Below are 15,335 nucleotides of genomic sequence, written 5' to 3' on the forward strand. Positions count from 1 at the left end.
CAAGACTTTAGAGCCTTGGACAGGAGAGTTTGTTTGCATAACCATTATGCTATCTACCCTTGTCCATATTTCCCAGTTTTCCACATAATGATTCAGCCCCCACTAGGTCCTCTTCTGCCATGATGTTTAAGACCTGAACCCCCCCCCCACACACACACACAGTCTTTTACTGTTCTCCCCAACTTTTTTTTTTTTAATAAAAAGGAAACATTGACAAAACCATAGGATAAGAGGGGTACAACTCCACATAGTTACCACCACCAGATCTCTATATCTCATCCCCTCCCCTGATAGCTTTCCTACTCTTTAACCCTCTGGGAGTATGGACAGAGGTGGATGGTCTGGATTCTGTAATTGCTTCCCCGCTGAACATGGCATTGACAGGTTGATCCATACTCCCAGCCTCCCTCTCTCTTTCCCTAGTAGGGTGGGGCTCTGGGAAAGCGGAGCTTCAGGAGACATTGGTGGGGTTCTCTGTCCAGGGAAGTCTGGTCGGCATCATGCTAGCATCTGGAGCCTGGTGGCTGAAAAGAGGGTTAACATACAAAGCCAAATTGTTGACCAATCATGGACCTAAAGGCTGAAATAGTGCAGGTGAAGAGTGTGTGTGTGGGGTCTTCCATTTTGTAGATAGCTAGTAGGCATATTTTAGTTATATTCCAAAGGGCCTGTGGCTATGCTGTTTTTTTTTTTCCTCCCTGAGCCTGAAATCTGATATGCAGGTGGATCCTAGTTATTGTCTGGGGAGATGATGTCATGGCTGGAAAAGGGAAGAGAGTAGCTCCCTAATATGGGAAAGGAGTATAAATATTGTTGACTGTAAACACCATCGATTTGATGTGATCTGGGGCCCATATTCAGCTTAGGAGCCTATGTGACCTCTGCATCCCTGTAGATCTGAGCTCACATTCTGTGGCCATGAGTAGGAACATTCCAAGCTGCCCCAATACCGACCCATTTTCCTCAGGTATAGCATAGGGTATATTGTCCATCCTCCCTTCGGAGGATGGAACAGTTTCTACTGTTGTTGATCCAAGTTGAGGGCAAGATCCTACTGGGGGCCCACAGAGGGGTTCTCCCCAACTTTTAAATATTTATTTACTCCCCTTTGTTGCCCTTGTTTTATTGTTGTAGTTATTATTGTTGATGTCATCATTGTTGGATAGGACGGAAAGAAATGGAGAGAGGAGGGGAAGACAGAGAGGGGGAGAGAAAGACAACATGCAGACCTGCTTCACAGCTTGTGAAGCAACTCACCACCCAGGTGGGGAGCCGGGTACTCAAACCGGGATCCTTACACAGGTCAACCCTCTGCACTACGGCCCTACTTCCCTTCTCCCCAACTTTTATAAGGATCTTTCGAAGATGATTTGTAGTGATCTGGACATCCCTACCAAAATGAATCTTTTGATTACTAATTTCTCTTCAAGACTTTCATACTGGTGGTTTCCTTCCTCCTCCCCCGCCCTCCCCCCCCCCCCCCAAGAATTCCTTGTGATTAGGAGGTAGCATAATGGCTATACAAAAAAGATATAGTTGAGGGAGTCCGGCAGTAGTGCAAGAGGGTAAGCACACATGGCACAAAGCGCGAGCCAGGACTGCGAAGAGCAAAGCAGAGGACTGTTGTAAGGATCCCAGTTAAAGCCCTTGGCTCCCCACCTGCAGGGGCGTCAATTCACAGGCAGTGAAGCATGCCTGTAGGTGTCTATCTTTCGCTTCCCCTCTCTGCCTTCCCACCTCTCTGCCTTCCCCCCCTCCATTTCTCTGTCCTATCTAACAACAACAACGTCAATAACAACAATAATAACTACAACAACAATGAAAGAAAACAACAGCAACAAAAGGGAAAATAAATAAACAAATTTAAAAAAGATGTAGTTGAGGCTCCAAGGTCTCAGGTTCAGTCCACTTGACCATAAGATGGAACTAAGCAATATTATGCTAAAAAAAAAAAAAAAATTCATAGACTTTAGGTGTTTGTCTTCTGTATCTTAATTAAATAACAAATGTAAGTCCTTAATAGATATTAACTTACACAGGGGTGTTTGCAATCTTAAAAGTAGAGTCTTACTGACTAGTAGTGACTGCATAACCAAACAAAAATGTAGCTGTAAAACTGCAAAATGGAGCAAGTATTTTGAGCAGAATAGTTAGTATTACAGCAGTCTATGCTTAGTTACTGTATTTGGGATTTATAATGACTCCTGGCATTAGAATTTGTGTGTGTGCGGGCAGGTTTTTAATTTCAGATTCAGTTTCTTTTTTTTTTTCTTATAAAAGGGAAACAATGACAGAACCATAGGATAAAAGGTGTATAACTCCACTAAGTTCCCAACACCATAGATTTAGTTTCTTTCCAAATATACAGGATTATTCACATAATCTATTTCTTATGACTCATCCTCTTCATCTCCCTTTCCCCAGTATATTAAGACTTATAATATTTTCTGTTCTTAATTCCCCTGATGCTGTTAATTTATTATTATTCTCTTAATTCTTGCTCGGGAACTGTCATTCTTAAATCAATTTTGTTCACAGTCATTACTAATCATTTTTGGTTTTTCTCTTTTGCACTATGTGTTCCAGTCCCTTGATGTTCTTGATTTTCTACTTATGATAATTATCTTCTTTGGACTGAGGCTGCTACTTTTCTAACATCTTGATAAAAATATAGATCACTGATTTATTTATTTATTTATTTTTAGTGCCAGGGATCAAACTTGTTCTTCATACATTGCCTTGCACATTTGAACATGTACTCTACCCTGCGTCTTAATTTGTTTTTAGTTTTAATTTTTAAATATATATATATATATATATATACTTTTTAATTTCTTTATTGGGGAATTAATGTTTTACATTAAACAGTAAATACAATAGTTTGTTCATGCATAACATTCCCCAGTTTCCCATTTAACAATACAACCCCCACTATGTCATTTATCATCCTTCATGGACCTGTATTCTCCCCACCCACCCCAGAGTCTTTTACTTTGGTGCAATACGCCAATTCCATTTCAGGTTCTACTTGTGTTTTCTTTTCTGATCTTGTTTTTCAACTTCTGCCTGAGAGTGAGATCATCCCATATTCATCCTTCTGTTTCTGATTTATTTCACATAACATGAATTTTTCAAGGTCCATCCAAGATCGGCTGAAAACGGTGAAGTCACCATTTTTTACAGCTGAGTAGTATTCCATTGTGTATATATACCACACTTGCTCAGCCACTCATCTGTTGTTGGACACCTGGGTTGCTTCCAGGTTTTGGCTATTACAAATTGTGCTGCCAAAAACATATGTGTACACAGATCTTTTTGGATGGATGTGTTGAGTTCCTCAGGATATATCCCCAGGAGGGGAATTGCAGGGTCATAGGGTAGGTCCATTTCTAGCCTTCTGAGAGTTCTCCAGACTGTTCTCCACAGAGGTTGGACCAATTGACATTCCCACCAGCAGTGCAGGAGGGTTCCTTTGACCCCACACCCTCTCCAGCATTTGCTGCTGTTACCTTTTCTGATGTATGACATTCTCACAGGAGTGAAGTGATATCTCATTGTTGTCTTGATTTGCATTTCTCTGACAGAGACTTGGAGCATTTTTTCATGTGTTTCTCGGCCTTTTGGATCTCTTCTGTGGTGAATATTCTGTCCAAGTCCTCCCCCCATTTTTGGATGGGGTTATTTGTTGTCTTGTTGTTGAGTCTGGCAAGCTCTTTATATATGTTGGTTATTAAACTCTTGTCTGATGTATGGCATGTAAAGATCTTCTCCCATTCTGTGAGGGGACTCTTGGTTTGGGTAGTGGTTTCTTTTGCTGTGCAGAAGCTTTTTAATTTGATGTAGTCCCATAGGTTTATACTTGCCTTAGTCTTCTTTGTAATTGGATTCGTTCCATTGAAGATGTCTTTAAAATTTATGCGGAAAAGAGTTCTGCAAATATTTTCCTCTAAGTATTTGATAGTTTGTGGTCTAACGTCCAAGTCCTTGATCCACTTGGAATTTACTTTTGTATTTGGTGAAATACAGTGATTCAGTTTCATTCATCTGCATGTTTCAACCCATTGTTTCCAACACCATTTGTTGAAGAGACTCTGCTTTCCCCATGTAATAGTCTGGGCCCCTTTGTCAAAGATTAGATGTCCATAGGTGTGGGGCCTGATTTCTGGGCTCTCAATTCTATTCCACTGGTCAGTGTGTCTATTCATGTTCCAGTACCAAGCAGTTTTTATGACAATGGCCCTAAAATACAGTTTGAGATCTGAGAGTGTGATGCCCCCAGTTCTGTTCTTTTTTCTCAAGATTGTTTTGGCAATTCTAGGTCTTTTCTGGTTCCAGATAAACATTTGTAGCATTTTTTCTATTCTCCTAAAAATTGTGCTTGGGATATTGATGGGGATAGCATTAAATTTGTAGATGGCTCTGGGTAATATATTCATTTTGATGATGTTAATTCTACCAACCCATGAACATGGAATATCTTTCCACTTCTTTGTGTCTTTTTCAATTTCTTTGAGTAGTGACTCATAGTTTTCAGTATACAAGTCTTTCACTTCCTTGGTTAGATTTACTCCTAGATATTTTATTGTTTTTGTTGCTATAGTAAAAGGAATTGACTTCTGGATTTCAGTTTCTTCTAACTTAGTGTTTGCATAGAGGAATGCCACTGACTTTTGAATGTTAATTTTGTAGCCTGACACCTTACTGTATTGCCTGATGATTTCCAAAAGCCTCTTGCTGGATTCTTTAGGTTTTTCTATGTATACTATCATGTCATCTGCAAATAAGGAGAGTTTGACTTCTTCTCTTCCAGTCTGTATCCTTTTAATGCCTTGCTCCTGCCTGATTGCTATGGCAAGAACTTCCAACACTATGTTGAATAGTAATGGTGATAGTGGGCAGCCCTGTCTAGTACCTGATCTGAGTGGAAATGCTTCCAGTTTTTCACCATTGAGTATGATGTTGGCTGTAGGTTTGCTATATATAGACTCCACTACCTTGAGGAATTTTCCATCTATTCCCATTTTTTGTAGTGTTTTGATCATAAAGGGATGTTGTATTTTGTCAAAGGCTTTCTCTGCATCTATTGATATGACCATGTGGTTTTTGGTCTTGCTTTTGTTGATGTGGTGGATCACATTGATTGATTTACGTATATTAAACCAACCTTGCATGCCTGGGATAAACCCCACTTGGTCATGATGAACAGTCTTTTTGATATACTGCTGTATCCGGTTGGCTAGAATTTTGTTCAGTATTTTCGCATCTATGTTCATTAGAGATACTGGTCTGTAGTTTTCTTTTTTGGTTGTGTCCCTGTCTGCTTTTGGTATCAGGGTGATGTTGGCTTCATAGAAGCTGGCAGGGAGTATTCCAGTATCTTCAATCTTCTGGAAGACTTTTAAAAGTAGAGGTATTAGTTCTTCTTTGAAGGTTTTGTAGAATTCATTTGTAAAACCATCTGGTCCAGGACTTTTATTTTTGGGAAGATTTTTGATAACTGATTCAATTTCATTAGCTGTGATGGGCCTGTTCATATTATCTACTTCCTCTTGACTTAGTTTTGGAAGTTGGTAGGTATCTAGGAAATCATTCATTTCTTCCAGGTTCTCTAGCTTGGTGGCATATAGTTGTTCATAGAAGCCTCGCATGATATGTTGAATTTCTGGCGGTGTCTGTTGTGATATGTCCTCTTTCATTTACTATCCGATTTATTTGGGTCTTCTCCCTTTTTTGTTTTGTGAGTCTGGCTAAAGGTTTGTCGATTTTGTTTACTCTTTCGAAGAACCAACATTTACTTTCGTTGATCTTTTGTATGGTTTTATTATTCTCAATGTTATTTATTTCTGCCCTAACTTTAGTGATTTCAGTCCTTCTGGTTGCTTTAGGGTTCCTTTGTTGTTCTTCTTCTAGGTCTTTTAAGATGTGCAATCAGGCTGTTTATTTGTGCTTTTTCTTGTTTCCTAATGTGTGCTTGTACAGCTATGAACTTCCCTCTTAGGACTGCTTTAGCTGTGTCCCAAAGATTTTGATAGCTTGTGTCTTCATTTTCATTGAACTCTTGAAACATTTTGATTTCTTCCTTGATTTCCTCTTTGACCCAGAAGTTGTTAAGAAGTGTACTGTTGAGCTTCCACCTTTTGGCACTGTTACTAATCTTTTGTTAATTGTTAAGTGTTACTTTAATTCCACTGTGGTCTGAGAAGATGCTTGGGATGATTTCAATGCTCTTGAATTGGCTGATGCTGTCTTTGTGGCCTAACATATGGTCTCTCCTTGAGAATGACCCATGTGGATTTGAGTAAAATGTGTATTCCAGTTTCTTGGGATGAATGACTCTGAAAATGTCCAATAGTTCTAGTTTATCTCTTCATTTAGCTCCCTTATGTCTTTATTGATTTTATGCCTGCATGATCTGTCAAGTTGAGAGAGTGGGGTATTGAAGTCCCCTACTATGATTGTGTTACTGTTAATATATTACTGTAGCTCTTTCAGTAGAAGTTTGATATATTTAGATGGCTTCTCATTGGGTGCATAGATGTTAATAATTGTTAAGTCCTCTTGATTGATGGATGCTCTGAGCATTAAATAGTGTCCATTCCTATCTTTTTTAATCTTATCTATTTTAAAGTCTATCATGTCAGATATGAGAATAGCTGTTCCTGCCCTTTTTTGTGGGCCATTGGCTTGTATGATAGTTTTCCATCCTTTCACTTTAAGTCTGTGTTTGTCTTGTTGAGTTAGGTGGGTTTCCTGTAGACAGCATATTGTTGGGTTGTGTTTTCTGATCCATCTTCCTACTCTGTGTCTTTTAATAGGTGAATTCAGGCCACTGACATTTATTGATATCAAAGATTGAAGATATTTTAACGCCATTCTTGTAGAGTTTTAGAGTGTTTTGATATATGTCCTATTTGTGGTGGTCTGGTTGTTTATAGGAGACCTTTCAGAACTTCTTTCAGGGCAGGCTTGGTGATGGTTGATTCCTTCAACTGTTGCTTGTCTGAGAAGGTTTTGATACCTCCCTGTAGTCTGAATGACAGTCTAGCAGGATATAGTATTCTTGGCTGAAAGCCTTTCTCATTGAGCACTAGATAGATGTCTTGCCATTCTCTTCTGGCCTGTAGTGTTTGTATGGAGAAGTCTGCTGCTAATCTTATGGGTTTTCCTTTGTAGGTGACTCTTTGTTTTTCTCTTGCAGCCTTCAGGATCTTTTCTTTATCCTTATTCCTTTCCATTCTAAGTATGATATGTCTTGGTGTCTTTAGGTCTGGGTTAATTCTGTTTGGGACCCTCTGGACTTCTTGAATCTTTATGTCTTTGATGTTGTCTAGACTAGAGAAATTTTCAGCTATTATGGCCTGGAAAATGCTTTCTTCTTCTCCTTCTCTTTCTTCCTCTGGTAAGCCAATAATGCGTATATTGTTTCTTTTGAAGTCATCCCATAGGACTCTGTTGTTGTTTTCAGCATCTCTTAATCTCTTTTTGAGATCTCTTACTTCTTTTTTAGTTGTCTCTTATTCATCCTCAATCTTGCTAATTCTGTCTTCAGCCTCATAGATTCTATTCTCTCTGCCCTCTACTGCTTTCTGGAGTTCATCTATTTTGTTGCCCTGCTCTGATACTGTTTTAGCTTGTTCAGCTAGTTGCATTCTTAGTTCAGCGATTTCAGCTTTCAGCTCTCTAATAACCATGAGATAATTAGTATTTTCTTCCATAGTCTCATTTGTTGTTCCTGTATTTCTGATTACAATTTTTTCAAATTCTTTACTCACTCCTGTTATTATTTCCTTAGCTAATGTTTTGGATGTTGAACTCGTTATTTTGTGCTTCACCCTCTGGAGGACTTTTAGCTGGACTCTTGTCCTGGTTGGATTCTCCAATATTTTTTATTGTTGTTTTAACCATTTTATATATTATGTTATGAGTTGTCTTTATCAGTACTTTTCAAATTATTGAACACTATTGCCTGGATTGACTTGTGTCTAAGTAAGTTAATTAAAGGGTTCATAGTGGTGGAAGTTAACAGTTGTTTCAGTCCCTGAGTTGGAGCTCCGTGGTTTAAAAGCCTCTTTTTTTTTCTTCCCTGTAGGCTATGGGAGCCTGAGGCCTTTTAAACTATCAATAGGTTTCTTAGCTTAATCACTGACTCCTGACCAAGAGATAAAGCAGGGTGTGGCAGAGATAATCCAATGGTTATGCAAAGAGACTTTCACAGCCCCTCAGCTATGCCAGGAGGTATAGGTCTTCTCCTGAGTTTCCCGGTTAGATCTCTGTCCCCTGGTGTCCCTCCTGTTGCTGTTCCAGATTCTGAGGGTAGTAGCATTGGAGACTCAGAGTTGCACTTGGTGAGTCTCTGGGGAGTCCTCTCCTCCCTTAAGCTGTCCCCTTGTTGTTGGAGCAGACTGGAGGTGGTGTCTCCACTGATAAACTGCTGAACTGTTAGCAGTCACAATCTCTCCTTAGGCTCCTCTCTCCTCTCTGTCACCAGCCACTCGTGTTTGTACTCACCAGTGATTTATTGGGTTCCTGTGGTCATTCTAGTCCTGTCTTGTTTCGGTCCCTGGTGGTCTCCTTTGGTATTCCAATTTTTAAATATTTTGTTACATTTAATTAGAAATATACAGAAAGAAACACACACGGAGAAACAACCAGCGCACTGCTCAGCTCTAACATATGTTGGTGCAGGCCTATGTACCTGGGAGCTTGGAGCCTCGGGCTTGAAAGTCCTTTTCCTTAACCATTATGCTTTTTCCCCAGCCCTCCACCCTGCCTCTGAGGCACTTTTGATAATAAACTACCAAAGAAACACTATCAGTCATGTTGCAGAATATCAAATGAATTTAACTATGTATGGGAGACTTAAGAATTTTTTACCAGGGCTAGATGTAAAGTGAATAATGGGAGTCTTACTTCTTCATAAACCTATTACCAATATAGATAGTGCACAAAGACCCAGGTTCAATCCCCTGGTCCCCACCTGCAGTGGGGAAGCTTTGCGAGTGGTGAAGCAGGGCTGCAGGTGTCTCTCTGTCTCTCTCCCTTCCTATCACCTTCTTCCCTCTTGATTTCTGCTTGTCTCTACCCAATACATAAAGATAGAAAAATATTTAAAAAAAAAAAAAAAGAAAGAAAAGATGAATATGGGATGATCCCACTCAGACAGAAGTTGAAAAATAAGAACAGAAGTGAAAACATAAAGCAGATCTTGGACTGGAGTTGGTATTTTGCACCAAAGTAAAGGACTCTGGGGTTGGGGAGAGTAGTGTTCAGGTCTTGGAACATGGTAGCAGAGGAGGACCTAAAGAGGGTTGAATTGTTATGTGGAAAACTGAAAAATGTTACACATGTACAAGCTATACTGTATTTTACTCTTGAATGTAAGCCACTAATCTCTCAATAAGGAAGACAAAAGTTGTTATTTATATCTCTGGTCTTTATCCAAACCCACCCCACCCTATCGCCACCCTTTTAAAAAAAGAAGTTAATCCAGAGTACTGCTCTGCTTTGGTTTATGGTGATGCCAGCTATTGTATTTAAGTTCTTCATCTATTTATGGTGGTGCCAGCTATTGTATTTAAGTGCCTCGGGTGTGGAAGTCTGTTGTCTCCCTGGCCCTTTACCTGGAATGTTATTTATTTATTTATTTATTTATAAATGGAGATGATCTTTTTAGAAATGTGTCTTTTACTGGTTTCTGAGTGCCAGGAATTGATTGTATTTTATTTGTGTATTTACAGATGGTAGTAAAAACTTTTATGGATATGGATCAAGATTCAGAAGATGAAAAGCAGCAGTATCTTCCACTAGCCTTGCATCTTGCATCTGAATTTTTCCTCAGGAATCCCAATAAAGATGTTCGTCTCCTTGTAGCATGTTGTTTGGCTGATATCTTTAGAATCTATGCACCAGAAGCTCCATATACTTCTCATGATAAACTTAAGGTAAATACAAGCTTTACAAAATTGGTTACTTTGGGAGTTGGGTGATAGCGCAGCGGGTTGAGCACACGTGGCACGAAGCGCAAAGACCGGTATAAGGATAACGGTTGGAGCCCCTGGCTCCCCACCTGCAGGGGAGTCGCTTCATAGGCGGTGAAGCAGGTCTGCAGTTGTCTTTTCCCCCCTCTGTCTTCCCCCCTCTCTCCATTTCTCTCTGTCCTATCTAACAACAAGGGCTACAAATGGGAAAACTAATTAATTAATTTTTAAAAATTGGTTACTTTTATTTAGGAACATAGATTATAGCTTGTTATCATAGAAAAATCATAAATTACAAAATGAGATTTATTAATTGACTAATTGGATTTATTAATTGACTGTTGGATTCACAAAAATCCTGGTATTATTGAGGCCTTGAAAGGTATAGATTAGATCTAGTTCTTGTTCATTGTTATGTAACCGTCAGGATAGCTCACCTCGAAGTCCAGAGAATTGATGTGTAAGGAGAAATAGTCAATTAATAAAACTTTTAAAAACAATATTATACTAGAACATACACATTCTAATAGTTTTTCTCCCTGTAAGTTACTATATATACAAAACAAACTTGGTGATTCTATTTGAAAGTGTTTGAAGACCTTCCTTTTTGAATTGATCTTTTAAACCAAGTCCATATTTTGAATACTTTTAACACATGCACTTTACCCGATGTGCCACTGTCTAGCCAGCCTCTTGAATACTTTTATTTCCCTTTTATTCTTTTTAATTGCCACCAGTTATTGCTGGGATTCAGTACTAGCACAATGAATCTACCACTCCCTGTTGCAAACCCCCCCCCCTTTTTAAATAGAGAAATTGAGAGGGGTGGGGACTACTAACGAGTAGGAGAGAAAGAGAGACTCCTGCAGTATTGCTTCACCACTTGTTAAGCTTCCCCACTTACAGGTAGGGTCCCTCAGAGACTTGAGGTTTAGTCCTCACTTGTTGTACTGTGTGCACTTTCCTAGGTACCACACTACCTGCCCCATTGGATAATTTTAATCCTCTGAGCTGCTTTCTTTTTCTTTTTTTTTTTTTCTTTTGCCTCCAGGGTTATTGCGGGGGCTCAGTGCCTGCACCATGAATCCACTGTTCCTGGAGGCCATTCCCCTCCCCCCCTTTTGTTGCCCTTGTTGTTGTAGCCTTGTTGTGGTTATTATTGTTGTTGATGTCGTTCCTTGTTGGATAGGACAGAGAGAAATGCAGAGAGGAGGGGAAGACAGAGGGGGAGAGAAAGATAGGCACCTGCACACCTGCTTCACCATCTGTGAAGCGACTCCTGCAGGTGGGGAGCTGGGGGCTCAAACCCAGATCCTTATGCTGGTCCTTGCGTTTTGCGCCACGTGTGCTTAACCTGCTGCACTACCGCCCGACCCCCTGAGCTGCGTATTTTAAAATAGACCTAAAATCATTGTGTCCCATATTGATACAATTTTGGGTTAAAATCTCTTTTAAAAAGTTTATTGAGAAATGAATATTGTCATTGTGAAAAGTATAGCACTCAAACCAACATATTACTACTTTTGGCACATACAGCTTTGTAGTCATGAAAGTAAGTACTGTGTATGAAAATTATTTACGTGTAGGGAATAGTAATGGAAGCATTTATGTTCAGGTCTTACAATGAGTGTAATTGTCATAATGTGAGATAAATTTAGTAATTAACATGGAAGTACTATAGTATAAAAAAAGCTAACAATATTGCACCAAAGTAAAAGACTCGGGTTGGTGGGGGGGAGAGTACAGGTTCAAAAAGGATGACAGGACCTAGTGGGGGTTGTATTATTATGTGGAAAACTGAGAAATGTTATGCATGTACAAACTATTGTATTTACTGTCGAATGTAAAACAGTAATCCCCCAATAAAGAAATTAAAAAAAAAAAAAGTAACAAGATTTAGAACCTATGATTCTCTCAGAATCAGAAAGTCTAAGGTTTTGTGGTGGTCATAATTTTTCTTATTCTTTTAAAGGGTGTAATTTTATGATTTACTCTTTCCCAGTTGTTTTTAATAGTGAACTACATCAGTCTCATGTCATTTGAATAATGCAGATTTCTTTTATTGTAGTTTGTAATAGATTAGTTACTATGCAGTTAATATATTATGAAATAATGATAACTATTTGTGCCTAATATATTTTATCATTTTTTTAACAGGACATATTTTTGTTTATTACCAGACAATTAAAAGGTTTGGAGGATACAAAGAGTCCGCAGTTTAATAGATACTTTTATTTGCTAGAGGTAAAGAATTATTTAATATACTGATCCATTAATTATTTATAGTAATTTTATAAAGTAAAATGAGGGTATTTTTGTTTGTTTTATCAAAGATGGCTGTCACATTTCATAAGGAAAAAAATTTTTTTTTTCTTTTTTTTTCTTCTTCTTTACCAGACCACTCACTGTTCAGCTCTGGTTTGTGGTATAGGAATTTGAACCTGGGACTTCAAAAGTCTCAGGCAAGAGAGTCTTTGTATAACTATTATACTATCTTCCCCACTCAGCAAAATCTTTTATTGTCCCTCATACTAGAAAAAGAAAGTATATTTCACTGGGAAAACTGTTACATTAGTGGAAACTTTATTTTCATCTGGCTGTTTTATTTTCTAATTTAAGAGGGCATTACTTTGTATGACTACAAACTTCTAACAGTTTAGTGTTTTATAGTTAGAGGTTTATGCCAACATCTTTTATTTATGTACTTATTAGTGATTTATACTGATTTACAAAATTTTAAGACAGTGGGTATAATTCCATACCTTTCCCACCACCAGAGTTCTACATTCCCATTCCCCCCATTAGAAACTGCACTGATTCTCCCAAGGTCACAGATGTGGGTTAGCTATTATTTCTGTAACTCATCTACCTCCCATCTTCTCCCTATTCTCTCTCTTTCCCCCTCTATATATACATACATATATATTTGCTCTTCTTTTTCCTATGGTCTTACCTTCTCTTATTTATATATTTATTTTATTGGATAGAGACAGAGTAGTTGAGAGGGGAGGGAGAAATAAGAAGAGATAGAGAGACACCTGCAGCTATAATTCTTCACATGTGAAGCTTTCCCCCCTGTAGGTGGGCACCAGAAACTTAAACCCAGGTACACCGTAATATTTGCACTTAGCTAGGTGCACCACTGCCTGGACCCCTTTTCTTCCTTTCTAAGTCATACTATTTCCAAATGCTTTTCCTTTTCCCCCTTCTTCTCTCTCAGGGATTGTAATGGAATTGGGTTTTGGAGCCCTCTAGTCATGGTCCCCTAATATTTCTCCCCTTTTCAGGGATATGGACCAAAATTCTTTTTGGGTTGCAGAAGGTGGGAGTTTTGGTTTCTGTAGTTGTTTCTCCATTGGACATGGGCATTGGCAAATTGATCCATGCCCTCAGCTTCTTTCTATCTTTCATTAGTGGGGTAGGGCTCTGGAAGGGTGAGGTTACAGGAGTTCAGGATGGGATCATTGCAGCATCAGCAATTTGGAGGCTGAAAGGCAGTAAGACATAAAGCAGGACAATATATATAAACAGGATCCAAACAGTAGGAATAGAGCAAATAAGACTAGAAAGCTGGATTAGGGCAGAGAGTAGCTCCCAAAATTTAAGAAAATAACAGTGTCAGGGAGCCAGTTGGTGATGCCATGGGTTAAACGCACATTGCTCGAAGCGCAAGGACCAGCATAAGAATCTTGGTTTGAGCCCTCGGCTTCCCACCTGCAGGGAAGTGAATCAGGTCTGCAGGTGTCTTATCTTTCTCTCCCCCTCTCTGTCTTCCCCTCCTCTCAATTTCTCTCTGTCCTATCCAACAACAATGATAACAATAACAACAACAATAATAACGACCACGATAAACAGCAAGGGCAACAAAAGGGGGAAAAAAAAGAAAACTGTCTTTTTAAAGGTCAAAATAGGTGATTAACAATTGTCATTTTATATAATGGGTCTTTGTATATTTTGTATAAATTCCTAACTTTAAAATTAAATTTTATTCATGAATTTTCTGAGTATATGTTAATATTTTCTTTTATTTATTTAAGAATTTGGCATGGGTTAAGTCATATAACATCTGCTTTGAATTAGAAGATTGCAATGAAATTTTTATTCAGCTTTTTAGGACTCTCTTCTCAGTAATCAAGTAAGTTACTGTTCTAATTATTTTTGTGTCCCTAGTTGTGTGTGTTGAAGTCTAGATAATGTAAACTAAGTTCTTTTAGAGTTACACAGAAATGTGTTCCTTACAAGACTTAACTTGGGGGGGGGATTGGCCTGAAGCAGTGAAGCTCACTGATGACAAAAAGAAAAAAAGATTTGTAAATGAACATAACAAAATTTCTGTTGTCTGAACACCACCTTTGCTCATATACCATTTAATAATGTTATCAGTTATGTTGGTTGTCTTTTGTAAAGCAATTGGTATGGAGCCTTAACTAACAAATTACTTATGTAGCAGATGTATTAAGTGTCTTCAAAGACTTCTAGATGGCATACAGGTTGGTACTCTAAAGTAAGCCAAGCTATTTCTCTGGCTTGTTTTTTTGTTTAGGGTCCTGGTACGCTAAGCATAGTTATGACATGTGTTAAATATAATATGTCTTATATAAAATTTAATGTTTTTCTGGCAGTCACTTTAAGAAAGGGAAAAAATATGGTTGATATATCTTAATGTAAATTGTATATTTGATCTATTCCACTATATCCAAAAACAACACCCTCATCATATAGTTATATCCATATTTTAAGTGTTAATTATTGAATGGTTGTTAATCTTTACGTATTGGAGTTACTTTTCTAGAGTTTGCTGTAGATTTTTTTTTGGTCCTAATAGGACACCTTTCACTCCTGTTGGCCTACATGTTTAGTTTGAAATTTAAGGAGGGAGAAACACCATAGCATCAGAGTTTCCCCCATTATAGTGGAGGCTGATTTATTTATTTATTTATTTATTTATTTATTATAGAGGTCAGGTCAAACTTGAACATCACTGGCACATGCAACACTGTACCTAATACTTATAAATCCAGAACTTTTAGACACTACTGCCTGAACTACAGTTGTGTTTTTTTGTTTGTTTGTTTGTTTGGTTTTTGTTTAGGTTTATTTCTTGGAAAAGAGAGACTACAGCATCCTTTTTTTGAACATGATGGTTTGAATGATTCAGGAAGTGGTGTAGTCTAGGCCCTGTGTTTGATCCCAGATACCACAATGCCAAAGTAGCCCCTTTGTCTCATAAAATAAAAAGTAAAAGCATGAATTTGACAATTTTTGTTGCACTGAATTTATTTCACTCAATTTTAATTATGTGACTTAATGTATTGTGAAGATCTTTATTTTTATAAAATACCCTACAATAATGACTTA

The 15,335-nt window shown here is 38.2% G+C and overlaps 1 protein-coding gene across 6 annotated transcripts in view; it reads left to right on the forward strand.

The window, feature by feature from the left end:
* The window catches only part of PDS5A (PDS5 cohesin associated factor A), a 140,881-nt gene that overhangs the window by 28,330 nt on the left and 97,216 nt on the right, over positions 1-15,335 (forward strand). For all 6 annotated transcript variants that reach the window (XM_060188161.1, XM_060188163.1, XM_060188164.1 and 3 more), the window contains exons 3-5: positions 9,738-9,941; positions 12,135-12,221; positions 14,015-14,112. In XM_060188161.1, the coding sequence (XP_060044144.1) occupies positions 9,738-9,941; positions 12,135-12,221; positions 14,015-14,112 (389 nt within the window). The remainder of the gene's footprint in view (positions 1-9,737; positions 9,942-12,134; positions 12,222-14,014; positions 14,113-15,335) is intronic.

This window comes from Erinaceus europaeus, chromosome 3, assembly GCF_950295315.1.
Source record: "Erinaceus europaeus chromosome 3, mEriEur2.1, whole genome shotgun sequence".
Classification (NCBI taxonomy): domain Eukaryota; kingdom Metazoa; phylum Chordata; class Mammalia; order Eulipotyphla; family Erinaceidae; genus Erinaceus; species Erinaceus europaeus.